General features: G+C 51.6%; 1 protein-coding gene across 1 annotated transcript; it reads right to left on the bottom strand.

Annotated features, from left to right (window-relative positions):
- Positions 1 to 684: 684 nt before the first annotated feature.
- Positions 685 to 14,519, bottom strand: ABHD1 (abhydrolase domain containing 1). Its single transcript, XM_067469838.1, has 9 exons — positions 14,379 to 14,519; positions 14,015 to 14,175; positions 10,993 to 11,187; positions 7,034 to 7,079; positions 6,776 to 6,888; positions 5,369 to 5,542; positions 5,129 to 5,177; positions 1,420 to 1,585; positions 685 to 1,075 (listed from the first exon to the last, which is right to left on the bottom strand). Exons 1-9 carry the CDS (start codon positions 14,448 to 14,450, stop codon positions 804 to 806), a joined length of 1,248 nt encoding a protein of 415 aa, XP_067325939.1. The 5' UTR covers positions 14,451 to 14,519; the 3' UTR covers positions 685 to 803.
- Positions 14,520 to 17,170: the final 2,651 nt, after the last annotated feature.

Consider the following 17,170-nt stretch of genomic DNA (forward strand, 5'->3'; position numbering starts at 1 on the left):
TCTTCCTGCTTGGACTGGATGGCCTTTGGGGGTCCCTTCCAAGCCTAACAAGATCTAAATGGCCTGGGAGTCTCCTTCTCTAGAGGTTTGTAAGCAGCGGCTGAATGACCATCTGTTGGGAGGGCTTGTATGGTGTCTTCCTGCTTGGACTGGATGGCCTTTGGGGGTCCCTTCCAAGCCTAATGAGATCTAGATGGCCTGGGAGTCTCCTTCTCTAGAGGTTTGTAAGCAGAGGCTGGATGACCATCTGTTGGGAGGGCTTGTATGGTGTCTTCCTGCTTGGACTGGATGGCCTTTGGGGGTCCCTTCCAAATCTGACTCTATGATGACGGGAGTGTTCCTTGCAGAGAGGGAGGGGCACAGCCTGGGCAGAAGAAGAACCCCAAATTAAAACGGAGAGGGCAGGGGGCATCTTTGGCCCCCAGGAACTGATCATCCTAGATTACCTTCTTATCACAGACTATCTGGCAGTGGAGACGAATATAACACGCCCGATCTCATCTGATCTTGGAAGCTAAGCAGGGTCAGGCCTGGTTAGTACTTGGATGGGAGACCGCCTGGGAATACCGGGTGCTGTAGGCTTAAAAGATAATCTGGGATCAGATTCTGGGATACGTAGAGCAGTGTCGAAGGGGGCTTAGGCTCCGTTTGTGCCCGAAAGAGAACGGCTTTGCACCACGGAAGTGTGAAAACAGCCCTGTATTCTGATCCAACGTAAAGGCACGTCAAGGTGAGACTCCTGGCTCTTCTTCCCCGCAAAAGAGGCGGCAAAGTACAAGGGGGTGGGGTGGGGGTGGGGGTCCTCATAGGGCCACCAGAGGCACAGAAGTGGTCCCGGTCCCTTCCTGGGGGGTCTCCTCTCCCCGGGACCCTTCCTCTCCTTTGGGCACGGCCTGCGTGGCTTGGGCCAGCTCCTGCAGGTTCCCGAAGACGGCGGCCGCGAACTGGGCGAAGACGCGGTCCATGTAGCTCTGGTGCCGCGGGAAGAGACCCTCCAGGAAGCCGATGTGGCCCCCCCTCGACGTCACCAGCAGAGCCACCGCCGGGCTCTCCTGCGCGGCATCCACGGGCAGCGCTGCAAGGGAATGGCCAAAGAAGAGCGGTCAGCAAGAGAATGGCCAAAGAAGAGTGGTCATCGAATCCTAGAATCATAGAGTTGGGAGAGCCCTCCTGGGCCATCATCCAGTCCAACCCCATTCTGACAAGAAGCAGGAATATTGCATTCAAATCACCCCTGACAGATGGCCACCCAGCCTCTGTTTCAAAGCTTCCAAGGAAGGAGCCTCCACCACACTCCCTCCGGGGCAGAGAGTTCCACTGCTGAACGGCTCTCACAGTCAGGAAGTTCTTCCTCATGTTCAGATGGTCAGGTCCAGCATGGTCACTCACCCCCCCCCCCCGGTATCCAAAGGGACCCACCGTGGTGTGGGGAGAAGGGGTCGTCGGAGGCGTTGAGGCACAGGACCGGCACCCGGATGCCCCCCACACGGCGGAAAGGGCTGGAGGAGTGGTAGTAGGCCTCGCAGGATGGGTACCCAAAGGCTACGGCCGTGTAGCGCTCGTCGAACTCGCGGATACTGCGGGCCTTTGGCGGAGGAAGAGAGAAAGGCAGGGAGCATCAGCTTAACTCTGGCATGGGCCAACTTCAGTTCTCACTCCAGGTGTTTTGGACTCCAACTCCCACCATTCCTCACAGCCTCAGGCCCTTTCCTTTCCCCCCTCAGCCGCTTAAGCCCAAGCCCAAGGGAGGACCCAAGTTTGCCCATGCCTGTCCTAGTGCCAGCAGGAGAGTGAATGAGCTTCGGCAATGACAGTTGCTGCTGTCCGAAGTACCTAGCCTGGCCTTCACAACAAACACATCGGAAGAGAAAGGAAAGGGCCTAAGGCTGTGAGGAATGGTGGGAATTGGAGTCCAAAACACCTGGAGGAAGGGTCCAAGTTTGCTTAGTCCTGTCCTAGTGCCAGCAGGAGAGAGAATGAGCTTTGGCAACGACAGTTGCTGCTGGCTGAAGTACCTAGCCTGGCCTTCACAACAAACACAAATAGGGGGAGAAAGGAAAGGACCCAAGGCTGTGAGGAATGGTGGGAGTTGGAGTCCAGAACACCTGGAGGGAGGGCCCAAGTTTGCTCATGCCAGCAGTAGAGTGAATGAGCTTCAGCAATGACAGTCGCTGCTGGCCGAAGTACGTAGCCTGGCCTTCAAAGCAAACACATGGGGGAGAAAGGAAAGGGCCTGAGGCTGTGAGGAATGGTGGGAGTTGGAGTCCAAAACACCTGGAGGAAGGGTACAAGTTTGCTCAGTCCTGTCCTAGTGCCAGCAGGAGAGATAATGAGCTTCGGCAATGACAGTTGCTGCTGGCTGAAGTACCTAGCCTGGCCTTCAAAACAAGCAAATAGGGAGGAAAGGAAGGGGCCTGAGGCTGTGAGGAATGGTGGGAGTTGGAGTCCAGAACACCTGGAGGGAGGGCCCAAGTTTGCTCATGCCAGCAGTAGAGTGAATGAGCTTCAGCAATGACAGTCGCTGCTGGCCGAAGTACCTAGCCTGGCCTTCAAAGCAAACACATGGGGGAGAAAGGAAAGGGCCTGAGGCTGTGAGGAATGGTGGGAGTTGGAGTCCAAAACGCCTGGAGGAAGGGTCCAAGTTTGCTCAGTCCTGTCCTAGTGCCAGCAGGAGAGAGAATGAGCTTCGGCAATGACAGTTGCTGCTGGCTGAAGTACCTAGCCTGGCCTTCAAAACAAGCAAATAGGGAGGAAAGGAAGGGGCCTGAGGCTGTGAGGAATGGTGGGAGTTGGAGTCCAAAACACTTGGAGTGAAGGCCCAAGTTTGCTCAGGCCTGTTCTAGTGCCAGCAGGAGAGTGAATGAGCTTCGGCAATGACAGTTGCTGCTGTCCGAAGTACCTAGCCTGGCCTTCACAAAAAACACATCGGAAGAGAAAAGAAAGGGCCTGAGGCTGTGAGGAATGGTGGGAGTTGGAGTCCAAAACACATGGAGGGAGGGCCCAAGTTTGGTGAAAGCAGAGGAAAGATGCAAGAGGAGAGCTCGGTGACCTAAAGAGAGAAAGGCAAGATCGTGAAGGGAAAACACAGCTCAGCAGGAATGTCAGCGACTGGGAAGGAACGCAAGCGGGCACGAGAACCGATGAGAGAGAACAAAAAGGAAGGAAAACTTCACCGAACTTTGCACATGCTCAAAAAGTTCCCACTGTAAAAAAATGGAATGACTCATCTCTCAGTCTCGTGGCACGCTTGCTCTGCAAATTGAAGCTATTGTATTGAAATCTCCTCCCCTCTAGTGTCTGGCTGGAATAGCTGCCAACTATATACCATGATTTTTGTTCCTGGGTTGTGAATGTCATTATTTCCTAATTGGTTCTATCATCATAAAAACATGGGGAAAGTTTATTTAACTGCAAAGACTTTGTATTTGTGGGACGGCACATTTTGCTCTAGTTTTTCAATGAATATCTAGATCAGCGTTTCTCAACCTGGGAGTTGGGACCCTGGGGGGAGGTCACAAGGGGTGGTCAGGGGGTTGCCAAAAACCATCAGAAAACACAGTATTTTCTATTGGTCATGGGGGTTCTGTGAGGGACGTTCGACCCAATTCTATCAGTGGGGTTCAGAATGCTCTTTGATTGTAGGTGAACTATAAATCCCAGCAACTACAACTCCCAAATGTCAAGGGCTATATTTTCCCCACACTCCACCAGTGTTCACATTTGGGCATATTGAGTATTTGTGCCAAGTTTGGTCCAGATCCATCATTGTTTGAGTCCACAGTGCTCTCTGGATGAAGGTGAACCACAACTCCCAAACCAAGGTCAATGCCCACCAAACCCTTCCAGTATTTTATGTTGGTCTTGGGAGCTCCGTGTGCCAAGTTTGGTACAATTCCATTGTTGGTGGGGTTCAGAATGCACTTTGATTGTAGGTGAACTATAAATCCCAGCAACTACAACTCCCAAATGACAAAACCAATCCCCCCAACCCCACCAGTATTCAAATTTGGGTGTATCGGATATCTGTAGAATCATAGAATCCAAGAGTTGGAAGAGACCTCATGGGCCATCCAGTCCAACCCCATTCTGCCAAGAAGCAGGAATATTGCATTCAAATCACCCCTGACAGATGACCATCCAGCCCCTGCTTAAAAGCTTCCAAAGAAGGAGCCTCCACCACACTCCGGGGCAGAGAGTTCCACTGCTGAACGGCTCTCACAGTCAGGAAGTTCTTCCTAATTTGGTCCTGGGAATGAAACTCTATCTTGCATATCAGATATTGACATTATGATTCATAACAGGTGCAAAATCACAGCTATGAAGTAGCAGCCAAAACAATGTGGTGGTTGGGTTTCTCCACCCCATGAGGCACGGCACGATGGGGTTGTGGCATCAGGAAGATTGAGCAACACTAGTCTAGAGTCTCAACCAATTCAACATAGTTTCCGCCACAAATACAAAGTTTGTGGAGCCGAACAATGACTTCCAAAGTAAGGGCCACACGATTGCACAGGAAATAACACTCTCAAACCAGGACAGAAATGGGAGGAAAATATTGGGAAGGTTGATCTTATGAGAAGGACTCATAAGCAAGAGGACCCAAAATACTGGATTCAGGTGCACACAGCGATGGGAGAAATGGTTGAGGTCATGGTGGCACCAGGCTTGGGTCAGTGGGGGGTGCTGGGGGGGGGGCATCAGCAAGAGAACATGCAACCAGGGATCATCCCTGCACAGAGGTGGGAAGAACGAGATGTTGCAGGGTCAACTTCCTGACTGTGAGAGCCGTTCAGCAGTGGAACTCTCTGCCCCGGAGTGTGGTGGAGTCTCCTTCTTTGGAAGCTTTTAAGCAGAGGCTGGATGGCCATCTGTCAGGGGTGATTTGAATGCAATATTCCTGCTTCTTGGCAGGGGGTTGGACTGGATGGCCCATGAGGTCTCTTCCAACTCTTTGATTCTAGGATTCTATGATTCTATGAGAGGGTCAAGGAGACTATTTGGGCCAAGGAGGAACTCTTGGATGGAGCGTGTCCACCCCTTTCTCACGGCCATCATGAATGGGGACAAACTTCCAACTGCCTGGGTTATGAATAAGAGGGATATTACTGTGCTATGGCATGGTCCAAACCTTCAGCACGCTGTCCACGTCCAGCAGCCCTTCGATGACCTTCCTGTGCCTGGGAAAGGGGAGAGAAGCCAATAAGAGAAGGGGCCAGGAAGGCCAGCTAGCCCAACCCCCTCCCGCCAGGAAGGGAGGGAGAACGAAGGGGCTGCTCTGAGATGGCCGTCTGTTGGGATGGTCTGGCGGAAGGGGGTTGGGATGGAGGGGTTGGGATGCCCACCCCCCACCCCCCACCCCCAGACCCACTTCTGGATGAGGCCGCGCAGGTTGGCGGTGAGGCGGCGGTTGAAGAGGAGGCGGTTGAGGGGCTGCTCCAGGGAGGCGGTGGTCTCCAGGGCGTCCCAGCTGGCCGAGCAGGTCATGGCCGCCACCAGGCCCGCCCCCGACCCCCTTCGGCCCAGGAAGTTCAGCACCAGGATCCTGGGAAGGAAGGAAGGGAGGGGGCTCAATGCTGGGGAGGGGGCAATGCAGGACACACACAGGCATAGGACTAGACCCCCCACCCCCCACAACAGGCTGCCCCTCCGAGTTCTCCAAGGCCCCATCTGCACTCTGTTATATGGTCAGTGGAGACTCCTCTCATGCCCTTGAACTGCACAGTAAGAGGGCAGGGGGACAACCCCCCCCCCCAAGCTATAGAGAGGAGAGACCCATAAACCCTGAGTCCTCATGTTGATCCTCTGCCTCCCAGAAGGCCCTGCCAAGGACTAGGAATTCCGGGAGGGGGGGGGGTTAGTACGAAAAAGGATGGAAGTTTGGGAAACAGGGTAAGAGCAGCAAGTTGGAGTGAAGAAGCCCTCCACCCTTATTGAGTCTATATACATATACACACATACTCATGCGCACAAGCACACATGCACATGCACACATGCCCATATACACATGCACACATGTCCATATACACATGCACACATGCCCATATACACATGCATACACATGCACATATACATGCACACGTGCATATAAACACATGCACGCACATGCACACATGCCCATATACACATGCACATGCGCACATGCATGCACATGCACATATACATGCACACATGCCCATATACACATGCACACATGTCCATATACACATGCACACCTGCCCATACACATGCACACATGCCCATATACACATGCATACACATGCACATATACATGCACACATCATACAAACACATGCACACACATGCACACACCCATGCACCCATACCCATATACACATGCACATGCACGCACATGCACATATACATGCACACATGCCCATATACACATGCACACATGTCCATATACACATGCACACATACCCATATACACATGCACACCTGCCCATATACACATGCACACCTGCCCATACACATGCACATATACATGCACGCATGCATATAAACACATACACGCACATGCACACATGCACACACCCATGCACACATGCCCATATACACATGCACATGCGCACATGCACACTTTCCCATATACACAAGCACACATGCGTATGCACACATGCACACATGTGCACATATGCGCATACACATATATGTGTATAGACAGAGCCCTTCCATATCCCCTAGACATGCCTTCCTTGGCCCCCCTGCAGCCTCAGGGCCCCTCCCCTCCCCCTTGACCCACTGCCCTCCCCCCAACACACCCCTTTCTGCCCCTCACCCTCCCAGAGAGACGCCCACGGCCATGAGGGGGGCTCTGGGGAAGCGGCCCTTGATGTGCGACACCACCAGCTCCAGGTCCTCCGTGTTGTCTGCGCAGAACGCCCGGGGGGTCTGCAGGGGAGGGGGAGGGAGAGATAAACACAGTAGGTATTAAAATGGGGGAAAGAGGAGCCCCTCCCAGAGCAAGGCTGCTTCTCCCCCCCCCCACCCCCCAGGAATCCCCCCAAATACACACAGTCTCTTTGGTGCCCCTTACCAGCAGCTCCTCTCCCTTGCAGCCCCGGTTATTGAAGACCACGGCCCTGCAGGGAAGGAAGGGGGGGGGTCATGGGTCTGTGTGAGGAAGAAGACCCTCCTGCCTGCTCCCCCCCCCCCAATATGAGCACCCAGGCCCTTCCCCAAGGGGCAAGGGATCCCCCACAACCTTCCCTTGCATGTGGGGGGCTCTCTGGGGCAAGGCAAGGGTGGGAATGGGCTGAGAACCCCAGCAGGAGCTTCAGGCCGAGGGTCGGGGGGGGGGGGGCTGGAGAGGAGGGGACAGTCCTGGCTGGACACAACAGCAGAGCAGAACGAGTTTCAGAAAGAGGGGAGTAGGAGAAGCTTCAAGGGACAGGGCTTGATGACCCAAAGAGAAGGGAGGCAGAGAGCAGGAAGGAAGGGAGGGAGGGAAAGAGAAAAAGGGGGACACAGATACTAAAAGACAAGGGAGTTACGGATGGATGGGAATTTCTCAAGAGTGAAATACTCAAGGCGTAGTTGCAAAGAGAAAAAAATAGGACAAGTGCAAAGAAGCCAGAATGGATGTCCAAAAAACTTCTAACTATGATAAAACACAAAAGAGACATGCACAAGAAGTGGAAAAAGGGAGAAATTACCAAAGAAGAATTCAAATAGTCAACACCTGTAGGGAAAAGGTCTGGAGAACAAGCCCTATGAGGAGCAGCTTAAGGAGCTGGGCATGTTTAGCCTGAAGAAGAGAAGGCTGAGATATGATGAGGGCCATGTATCAATATGTGAGAGGAAGCCACAGGGAGGAGGAGGGAGCAAGCTTCCTTTCTGCTTCCCTGGAGAGAGACTAGGATGCAAGGGAACAATAGCTTCAAACTACAAGAGAGGAGATTCCATCTGAACATGAGGAAGAACTTCCTGACTGGAGAGCCGTTCAGCAGTGGAACTCTCTGCCCCGGAGGGAGTGTGGTGGAGGCTCCTTCTTTGGAAGTTTAAAACAGAGGCTGGATGGCCATCTGTCGGGGGTGCTTTGAATGCAATATTTCTGCTTCTTGGCAGAAGGGGGTTGGACTGGATGGTGGCCCAGGAGGTCTCTTCCAACTCTAGGATTCTATGAAAGGCTGGAATGAAGATGGAGAAGTGGCAGAAGGAAGAAGGACAAAGAAACAGAGACGTGGGAGTGAAAGGATAAGTGTGCACGTGCACACCTATAGGAAAGGCGGAGTTGCATCCCAGTCGTGTGGCGCTGTTTTCCCTCTTGCACATCCAACAGCTTTGCTTTGGCCAAAACAAGCCTATTGCGTTGGATGACCTCGCTTCTAGTGTCCGATTGCAAAAGAGACGATAAGGGTTGTGATCCTCACCGAGCCTCAACAGCAGGATCCTGATCTCATGAACCTTTGAGAGAAAGAAATCCCGGTGCCCAATTATGTCCTGTCTCTATTCCAATCAGGCACTAGAAACCAGGAGATGTAAATACAAGAGTTCCATTTCATAGAATCATAGAATCATAGAATCAAAGAGTTGGAAGAGACCCCCTCCTGGGCCATCATCCAGTCCAACCCCATTCTGCCAAGAAGCAGGAATATTGCATTCAAATCACCCCTGACAGATGGCCACCCAGCCTCTGCTTCAAAGCTTCCAAAGAAGGAGCCTCCACCACACTCCCTCCGGGGAAGGCAGAGAGTTCCACTGCTGAACGGCTCTCACAGTCAGGAAGTTCTTCCTCATGTTCAGATGGAATCTCCTCTCTTGTAGTTTGAAGCCATTGTTCCCTTGCATCCTAGTCTCCAAGGAAGCAGAAAACAAGCTTGCTCCCTCCTCCTCCCTGTGGCTTCCTCTCACATACTTATACATGGCTATCATATCTCCCCTCAGCCTTCTCTTCTTCAGGCTAAACATGCCCAGCTCCTTAAGCCGCTCCTCATAGGGCTTGTTCTCCAGACCCTTGATCATTTGAGTCGCTCTCCTCTGGACGCATTCCAGCTTGTCAATATCTCTCTTGAATTGTGGTGCCCAGAATTGGACACACTATTCCAGGTGTGGTCTAACCAAAGCAGAATAGAGCATGGGGAGCATGACTTCCTTAGATCTAGACACTAGGCTCTTCTTGATGCAGGCCAACATCCCATTAGCTTTTTTTGCGGCCACATCACATTCCTGGCTCATGTTCCCCTTCTTCCTCCCCACGAGGACTCCAAGATCTTTTTCACACGTCCTGCTCTCGAGCCAGGCCTCATCATCCTCCATTCTGTCTCTTTGCATTTCATTTTTTCTGCCAAAGTGGAGTCTCTTGCATTTGTCCTTGTTGAACTTCATTTTGTTAGTTTTGGCCCATCATCTCTCTAATCTGTCAAGATCCCTTTGAGTCCTGCTCCTGTCCTCTGGAGTCTTGGCTCTCCCTCCCAATTTGGTCCCGTCTGCAAACTTGATGATCCTGCCTTCTAACCGTTCATCTAAGTCATTAATAAAGATGTTGAACAGGACCGGGCCCAGAAAAGACTAGGGGGGTGGGTGCAAGGAAGTGCACAGATGGATCGGCACAGTGGGTTTGACACTCGGCCAGAGTCAGATTAAAGTAAACATGCACACGTGCAATATTTTAATACTCTGAATATGTTTAAATGGATTTTAATTATGATTTTTTAAAGTGCTGTTTGTGTTTAATGCTGTTTTTATGTTTGTAGGTAAATGTAAAGATTTTCCCCTGACATTGTCCAATCGTGTCCGACTCTGGGACTCTGGTGCTCATCTCCATTTCTAAGCCAAAGAGCCGGCATTGTCCATAGACACCTCCAAGGTCATGTGGCCGCAGGCATGACTGCATGGAGTGCTGTTACCTTCCCACTGGAGCGGTGTCTATTTATTTATTATTTATTCATTATTATTATTCATAGAATCATAGAATCCTAGAAGAGTTGGAAGAGACCTCCTGGGCCATCCTCCAGTCCAACCCCATTCTGCCAAGAAGCAGGAATATTGCATTCAAAGCACCCCTGACAGATGGCCATCCAGCCTCTGTTTCAAAGCTTCCAAGGAAGGAGCCTCCACCATATTATTCTGATTTACTGTTGTGTTTTTGTGTTATATTGTGTATATAGTATTGATGGGTGTGATGTCATGTAAGCTGCCCCAAGTCCCCTTGGAGGGATGGTGGCAGGGTATAAATAAAGTATTATTATTATGTATTGTCGAAGGCTTTCATGGCTGGAATCACTAAGTTCTTGTGGGTTTTTTCGGGCTATATGGCCATGTTCTAGAGGCATTTCTCCTGACGTTTCACCTGCATCTATGGCAAGCATCCTCAGAGGTGGACCTCACACCTCTGAGGATGCTTCCCATAGATGCAGGCGAAACGTCAGGAGAAATGCCTCTAGAACATGGCCATATAGCCTGAAAAAACCCACAAGAACTGAGTATTATTATTATTATTATTATTATTATTATTATCTACTCATATTTGCATGTTTTTGAATTGCTAGATTGGCAGGAGCTGGGGCTAACAGCAGGAGCTCACTCTGCTCCCTGGATTCGAACCTGCGACCTTTTGATCAGCAAGTTCAGCAACTCAGCGGTTTAACCCGCTGCGCCAATGAGGGCTCCCTTTAATGTTTGTATAGGTGTCTATTTCAATTGTGTACTAATGCTTTTACATGAAGCTGCTTTGTGCCTCTTTTAGGGAGATCAAGTGGGGTACACAGACATCTCCTCCTCCTCCTCCTGGCTCTCCCCCTTTTCCTGCCTGTGCTTTTCTCTCCCTGCCATCAGCCTCACTTCACTGCCTCTCTGTCTTGCAAAACAATCTCTTTCGAAACAGACTTCTTGCTCAATGCCACCCTTCCCATCTCTTTCGGGTTACGTCAATCTCTCTCTTTCTTCACCTCTGACACACATTGCCTGGCCACGCCACCCCACGCTCTCTCCCTCCCATTCCCAGAGGGGTCCACATCCCCCATTTGGGGACCCCAGCCCCTTGGGGCCACTCACCTGTACCCCTGTTGCCGGGCAGAGCGCACCAGGTGCCGGATGTAGGGCTCCTGGCTGCTCCCGGTCAGTCCCGGCAGGAAGAGCACGATGGGCCGGACACACTCCTGGCTCTCACCCTCCTCCTCTTCATCCTCCTCCTCCTCTTCAGCCCAGTCCAGCAGGACCTGGCCCCCATCCGCTGTGCGCAAAACCTCACTGCAAAAGGGAGGGGGGAGATAAAGGAAGGCACCCCCGAACCCTCCCGACAGAGGCCCACCCAGCCTGAGCAGGTTCATGGAGGAAGAGGACTAGGGAACTGCAGGACGCCAGAGCTGGGGAGATCCCTAGGGTTAAGAGAGAAGTCCAAGGGCCACCCTGTCCAGCCAAATCCGCCACACAGAAAGGCTCCACCCAAGCCCTCACAACAGATGGCCATCAGCAGCAATGCGTTGTCATGTATATTGAAAACTAGCCATCCCCTGCCATGCGTTGCTGTGGCCCAGTCTGCATATATGTGTGTTGGGTTGTGTCTGTATATATGCGTATATATGTTGTTCATTCATTCAGTCGTTTCCAACTCTTTGCTCTCAGATTTTGGGGAACTTGAGGTGAGAGCCATGACAGCAAACCACACACATATATGCAGACTGGGCCACAGCAACACATGGCAGGGGATGGCTAGTTTTCATGGTCCAGCCCACGCCAGAGCTCCCTGTCGGCCGTCACCACCCCCAGCTCCTTCAAGGTCAATCCAGCCACTTCAAGGATACCATCCATCCATCCTGCCCTTGGTCGGCCCCTCTTCCCTTTTCCTTCCATTTTCCCCAGATGGGTGTATATATATATTTGTGTATATGTGTATATATGTGTGTTTGCATATATATGTGTGGATTTGCGCATGCATTGTAATGTAATTTTTGTTTTTTGTTTTGTTTTTTAAGTCCCTTCTGCTGTGTTTTCCAGTGTTTTTCTGAGTGATGGTCACTCCCTGGCCTGACCGGTGCCTTGTGTCCAAATTTGGTGTCAATTTGCCCAGTGGTTTTTGAGTTCTGTTCATCCCACAAACAAACATTACATTTCTATTTATATTGATTGTAATCCAATGCACTGTCATGTACATTGTAAATGACATACTCATGCTTTGACATCAAGCCACGTTGAGTTCCCCTTGTGGGGATCAAGCTGGGTAGACATAAACATCATCACCATCAACATAGTGGAGAAAGAGGGCCACACGACCATCAGATGCCGGAGCCAGGAGGGGCCCCAAAGAAGGCCATGCAGCCCGGCCCCTTCCTGCCAGACCCAAAGGCACCCCCCCCCCAATCCTCCCTCTTCCCTGCCGTGGGTGGCATCCTGGGGGCCCCTCTCTGGCGTTGGGGGGGGGGTGCACCTGCAGAAGGTGAGGCGGGGCTGGGACTGGAGGAGGGCACAGGTTAAGGTCTGGAAGTTCCCCTCGAAGCTCTGCCCAAGCTCTCCCAACAGCTGGCCATCAGTGTCAATGTGCTGCCATGTACAAGGGTTGAATGAAAAGTAATGCCTCCACCTTCATTGCTTGGGTTTGGATGGGAATATTTTAATAGAACTTGGCTGTTCCGTTGTGCCTTTTCAGACTAGGAATTCCCACCCAAGTCCTAGTAGCACCTTAGCATAACTAATTGTCGCTGCACACCGCACTTTTAATCCGACGTGCCTCCTACCATTTCAGCACTTTTAACCCTTGTACCCCATTGCGCCGGCCGAACCAGTTTTTAATAATGTCTTGATGTATCGCCATTGTCGTTATTTTGCTTATTGTTTTGATTTGCTTTGTATTGTTGTGTTATGTTTCTACTGTATTGTGTTTTGAGGCTTCGGCCTGTGTAAGCCGCATCGAGTCCTTCAGGAGATGCTAGCGGGGTACAAATAAAGTTAATAATAATAATAATAATAATAATAATAATAATAATAGATCAAACACAGAAATAATCCTTAGAACGAGCTCTTGAACTACCACTCTTCACTTTTCCACATAATCACTGGACAATTGGAAACATTTCTGCCAACAATGAACACGTTTTCTGAAGCCGTCACGGAAGAAGATGACATTCTGTTTCCACAACCCATCGTGCACAAATCTTCCGATAGCCAAGCAAAACAATAATGTGACCCACACGTTCTTGTGAAATGCCGATTATGCTTGAAATTTCTCTCAGAGTGATATGACGGTCATCCTGAATCAATCTGTCCACCTTTTGCTTGTGAAATGCAGTGGTTTCTGTCACAGGACGCCCAACTCTTGGTTTGTCACGCAAGTCAGATGTTCCCACCTCAACATTTTTAGACTTACTCACCCAACAGCACACAGTCCTCACATCCACACAATCACCACAAACAGCTTGCATTCTCTAAGGAATCATCCTTTAGGGTGACACCTTCTGCTGTCAAGAATTCAAGGACTGTACATTGCTTAAGTTGCATTGACTGACTGTCTGCACAGGGTTCCATATTTTGCACTTTAACACCACCGCTCAATGCTAAGGCTTCCTGCCAAAATGGAACTGTAGAGGAGAGTCTACTGAACAAGCCAGTACCTGCCGCATTCTGTGCTTAAGTTGCCTTGATTGACCATCTGCGCAGGATTCCATACTTTGCACTTTAACAACACAACGGTTCAATGTTAAGGCTTCCTGCCAAAATGGAACTGTAGAGGAGAGTCTACTGAACAAGCCAGTATCTGCCGCATACCAGTACTGCCATTTGTTGAGGAGTTACGAAGGTGGAGGCATTACTTGTCATTCAACCCTCATATATTGTAAATGACATACTCATGTTTGGATGTCAAGGCACGTTGAGTGCCCCTATGAGGGGATCAAGTGGGGTACTGTAGACATCAACCTCATCCCCATCTACAGGGTGGCCGGGAGGGGCCCCGAAGAAGGCCGCGCAGCTCAGCCCCAAAGGCATCCCTCCCCCCCCCCCGATCCGGCCAGGAAAGGCTTCGGTTCCGTGACCCCCCCTGGGTGGGATCCCGGGGGGAGGGGGTGGGGAGGGGTCTGCGCACCTGCGGAAGGCGAGGGTTGGCCGTGACTGGAGGAGGGCGCGGGCGAGGGTCTGGAGGCGCCCCTCGAAGCACCAGGGCGTCGGGAAGAAGCGCTCCCCCACCACCGGGCAGCGGCGCTCCAGGAAGGACCGGAAGGGGGGCGAGGCCGACAGCAGCGGGCGCTGGGGGGGGGGGGGGAGAGGAGGGAAGGTAAAGACAGGTGTGGGCGGGGCTGATCTGCATAAGGAGAACCCCCCCCCCTTCCACCCGGCCTCCCTCCAGGTGTGTTGGAGTCCATCCCCGGGATTTCCTTGAGGACCTTCTCTCCCCCCCCCCTCTGGGTCTCCCCCCACCTCTCTGCCCGGGACGCCCCCCTTCCTCCCACCTTGGGGACCCGGGCCCAGTAGTAGCCCGCCAGGCCCGTGCCCAGGCCCAGCAGCAAGCACGCCAGCAGCATCGCCCCCTCTCTCGCTCTCTCGCCCTTCTCCTCCGTTCACCTGCGGAACCACCCGGCAGAAGAGGAAGGAGGAGGAGGAGGAGGAGAGCCGTGCGCCTGCGCAGTGGCGTCCCCCTGGCCCTGGGCGGCCATCTTTGTGAAGGGCAAAAGCCCTCCCTCGCTGAAGGGAGTGGTGCTGGATGGCCTCAGGGGGACCCTCCCAGCCCCAACCCTAGGTTCCTACGCCCCCCCCCCCCTCTCTCCATTGCCTCGCCTTCCTTGGTGACTTTTAGACAGAGTTGGCTATTTGTTTGACTTCTTCTTTGGTGATTTCACCCTTTTTCCGCTTCTTGTGCATGTCTCTTTTGAGTCTTAGCACAGTTAAGTCAAGATCCTGAGGAGGACCGGGCCCAGGATGGAACCCTGCTGATGGCACTCCACTAGTCATTTCTTTCCAGGATGAAGAGGAGGAAACTTTGGGGAGAATCACCCTCTGGATTGCCAATGGTCCCTCTCAGCTCCAATCCTGTGATCCTACGCTCTCTCTCTCTCTATTGCCTCGCCTTCCTTGCAGGCGTTTAGACAGAGTTGGCTATTTGTTTGACTTCTTCATTGGTGATTTCTCCCTTTTTCCACTTCTTGTGCATGTCTCTTTTGAGTCTTAGCACAGTTAAGTCAAGAGCCCCAGGATGGAACCCTGCGGATGGCACAGGCATGTAGCCAGGGGAGGGGCTTGGGGGGCTTCACCCCCCCCCCCGAAATTCTCATGGTGGTTCACGAAAATGCCTTACTGGTGCATTATTTAAACTGTTATGTTTATTATTATCATGATCTAATCACCATGTTCAATATACCCCATATGCATGGGGGTATTGGGGTAACAATACAAAAGGTTTGCTAGGGCAGATCCTCTTTCACTCGGACTCAGCCTCCCTCCCCTGAAACAAAGTCAGCACCCCCCCCCCCCATATCGAAATCCTGGCTACGGGCCTGGGATGGCACTCCACTCGTCATTTCTTTCCAGGATGAAGAGGAGGAAGCTTTGGGGAGAATCACCCTCTGGATTGCAAATGGTCCCTCCCAGCCCCAATCCTGGGATCCTACGCTCTCTCTATTGCCTCACCTTCCTTGGTGACTTTTAGACAGAGTTGGCTATTTGTTTGACTTCTTCTTTGGTGATTTCTCCCTTCTTCCACTTCTTGTGCATGTCTCTTTTGAGTCTTAGCACAGTTAAGTCAAGATCCTGAGGAGGACTGGGCCCAGGATGGAACCCTGCTGATGGCACTCCACTCGTCATTTTTTTCCAGGATGAAGAGGAGGAAACTTTGGGGAGAATCACCCTCTGGATTGCCAATGGTACCTCTCAGCTCCAATCCTGTGATCCTACGCTCTCTCTCTCTCTATTGCCTCGCCTTCCTTGAAGGCGTTTAGACAGAGTTGGCTATTTGTTTGACTTCTTTTTCCACTTCTTGTGCACGTCTCTTTTGAGTCTTAGCACAGTTAAGTCAAGAGCCCAGGATGGAACCCTGCGGATGGCACTCCACACGTCATTTCTTTCCAGGATGAAGAGGAGGAAACTTTGGGGAGAATCACCCTCTGGATTGCAAATGGTCCCTCCCAGCCCCAATCCTGGGATCCTACGCTCTCTCTATTGCCTCACCTTTCTTGGAGGCATTTAGACAGAGTTGGCTATTTGTTTGACTTCTTCATTGGTGATTTCTCCCTTTTTCCACTTCTTATGCATGTCTCTTTTGAGTCTTAGCACAGTTAAGTCAAGAGCCCAGGATGGAACCCTGCTGATGGCACTCCACTCGTCATTTCTTTCCAGGATGAAGAGGAGGAAGCTTTGGGGAGAATCACCCTCTGGATTGCAAATGGTCCCTCCCAGCCCCAATCCTGGGATCCTACGCTCTCTCTCTCTATTGCCTCGCCTTCCTTGAAGGCGTTTAGACAGAGTTGGCTATTTGTTTGACTTCTTCTTTGGTGATTTCTCCCTTTTTCCACTTCTTGTGCATGTCTCTTTTGAGCCTTAGCACAGTTAAGACAAGATCCTGAGGAGGACTGGGCCCAGGATGGAACCCTCCTGATGGCATTCCGCTCATCATTTCTTTCCAGGATGAAGAGGAGGAAGCATTGGGGATTATTCCAATCCTGGGATCCTACGTGCGCACTCTCTCTCTCTCTCGCCTCGCCTTCCTTGGAGGCATTTAGACAGAATCTGTACAGCTTGTGTTTTGTGTGGTGGCCCAAATGAGGCCCGACTGGATGACCTTTGGGGAGCCCCTTCCAACTCTAGGACTCTTGGATTCTCTGAGGTTTTGATCAGACACACCCGGGAGAGGGCGGGTAATTATGGTCATTATGATCATTTTTAATTATGGTGATTAGGATAATTTTTAATTATGGTGATTATGATCATTTAATTCCTCACCTGACTATTGTGTGAGCACACCTATTACATTAGACCTGGGCCAACTTGGGCCCTCCCTCCTTCCCTCCCTCCAGGTATTTTGGACTTCAACTCCCACAATTCCTAACAGCCTACCGGCTGTTAGGAATTGTGGGAGTTGAAGTCCAAAATACCTGGAGGGAGGGAAGGAGGGAGGGCCCAAGTTGGCCCAGGTGTATTGTAATGCAACGTAGTTCTAGGAATAGTGGGAGGGCTCCCTGCTGCATGTATATAGCCTCCTGGGCGGAGCCTGGCTGGCTAGTCACGCCCCCTCCCCAAAGGCACTGCCCCC

The sequence above is a fragment of the Anolis sagrei genome, chromosome 1 (genome assembly GCF_037176765.1).
Source record: "Anolis sagrei isolate rAnoSag1 chromosome 1, rAnoSag1.mat, whole genome shotgun sequence".
Taxonomy (NCBI): Eukaryota; Metazoa; Chordata; class Lepidosauria; order Squamata; family Dactyloidae; genus Anolis; species Anolis sagrei.

Excerpts from the sequence above, each read along its gene's own strand:
- ABHD1 (XM_067469838.1), bottom strand. The coding sequence starts at position 14,450 with ATGCTGCTGGCGTGCTTGCTGCTGGGCCTGGGCACGGGCCTGGCGGGC. Across the intron at positions 14,176-14,378 it reads ACTGGGCCCGGGTCCCCAAG|CGCCCGCTGCTGTCGGCCTC; the intron begins GTGGGAGGAAGG and ends CCCCCCCCCCAG. Across the intron at positions 5,178-5,368 it reads CTGCGCGGCCTCATCCAGAA|GCACAGGAAGGTCATCGAAG; the intron begins GTGGGTCTGGGG and ends CCCCTTTCCCAG.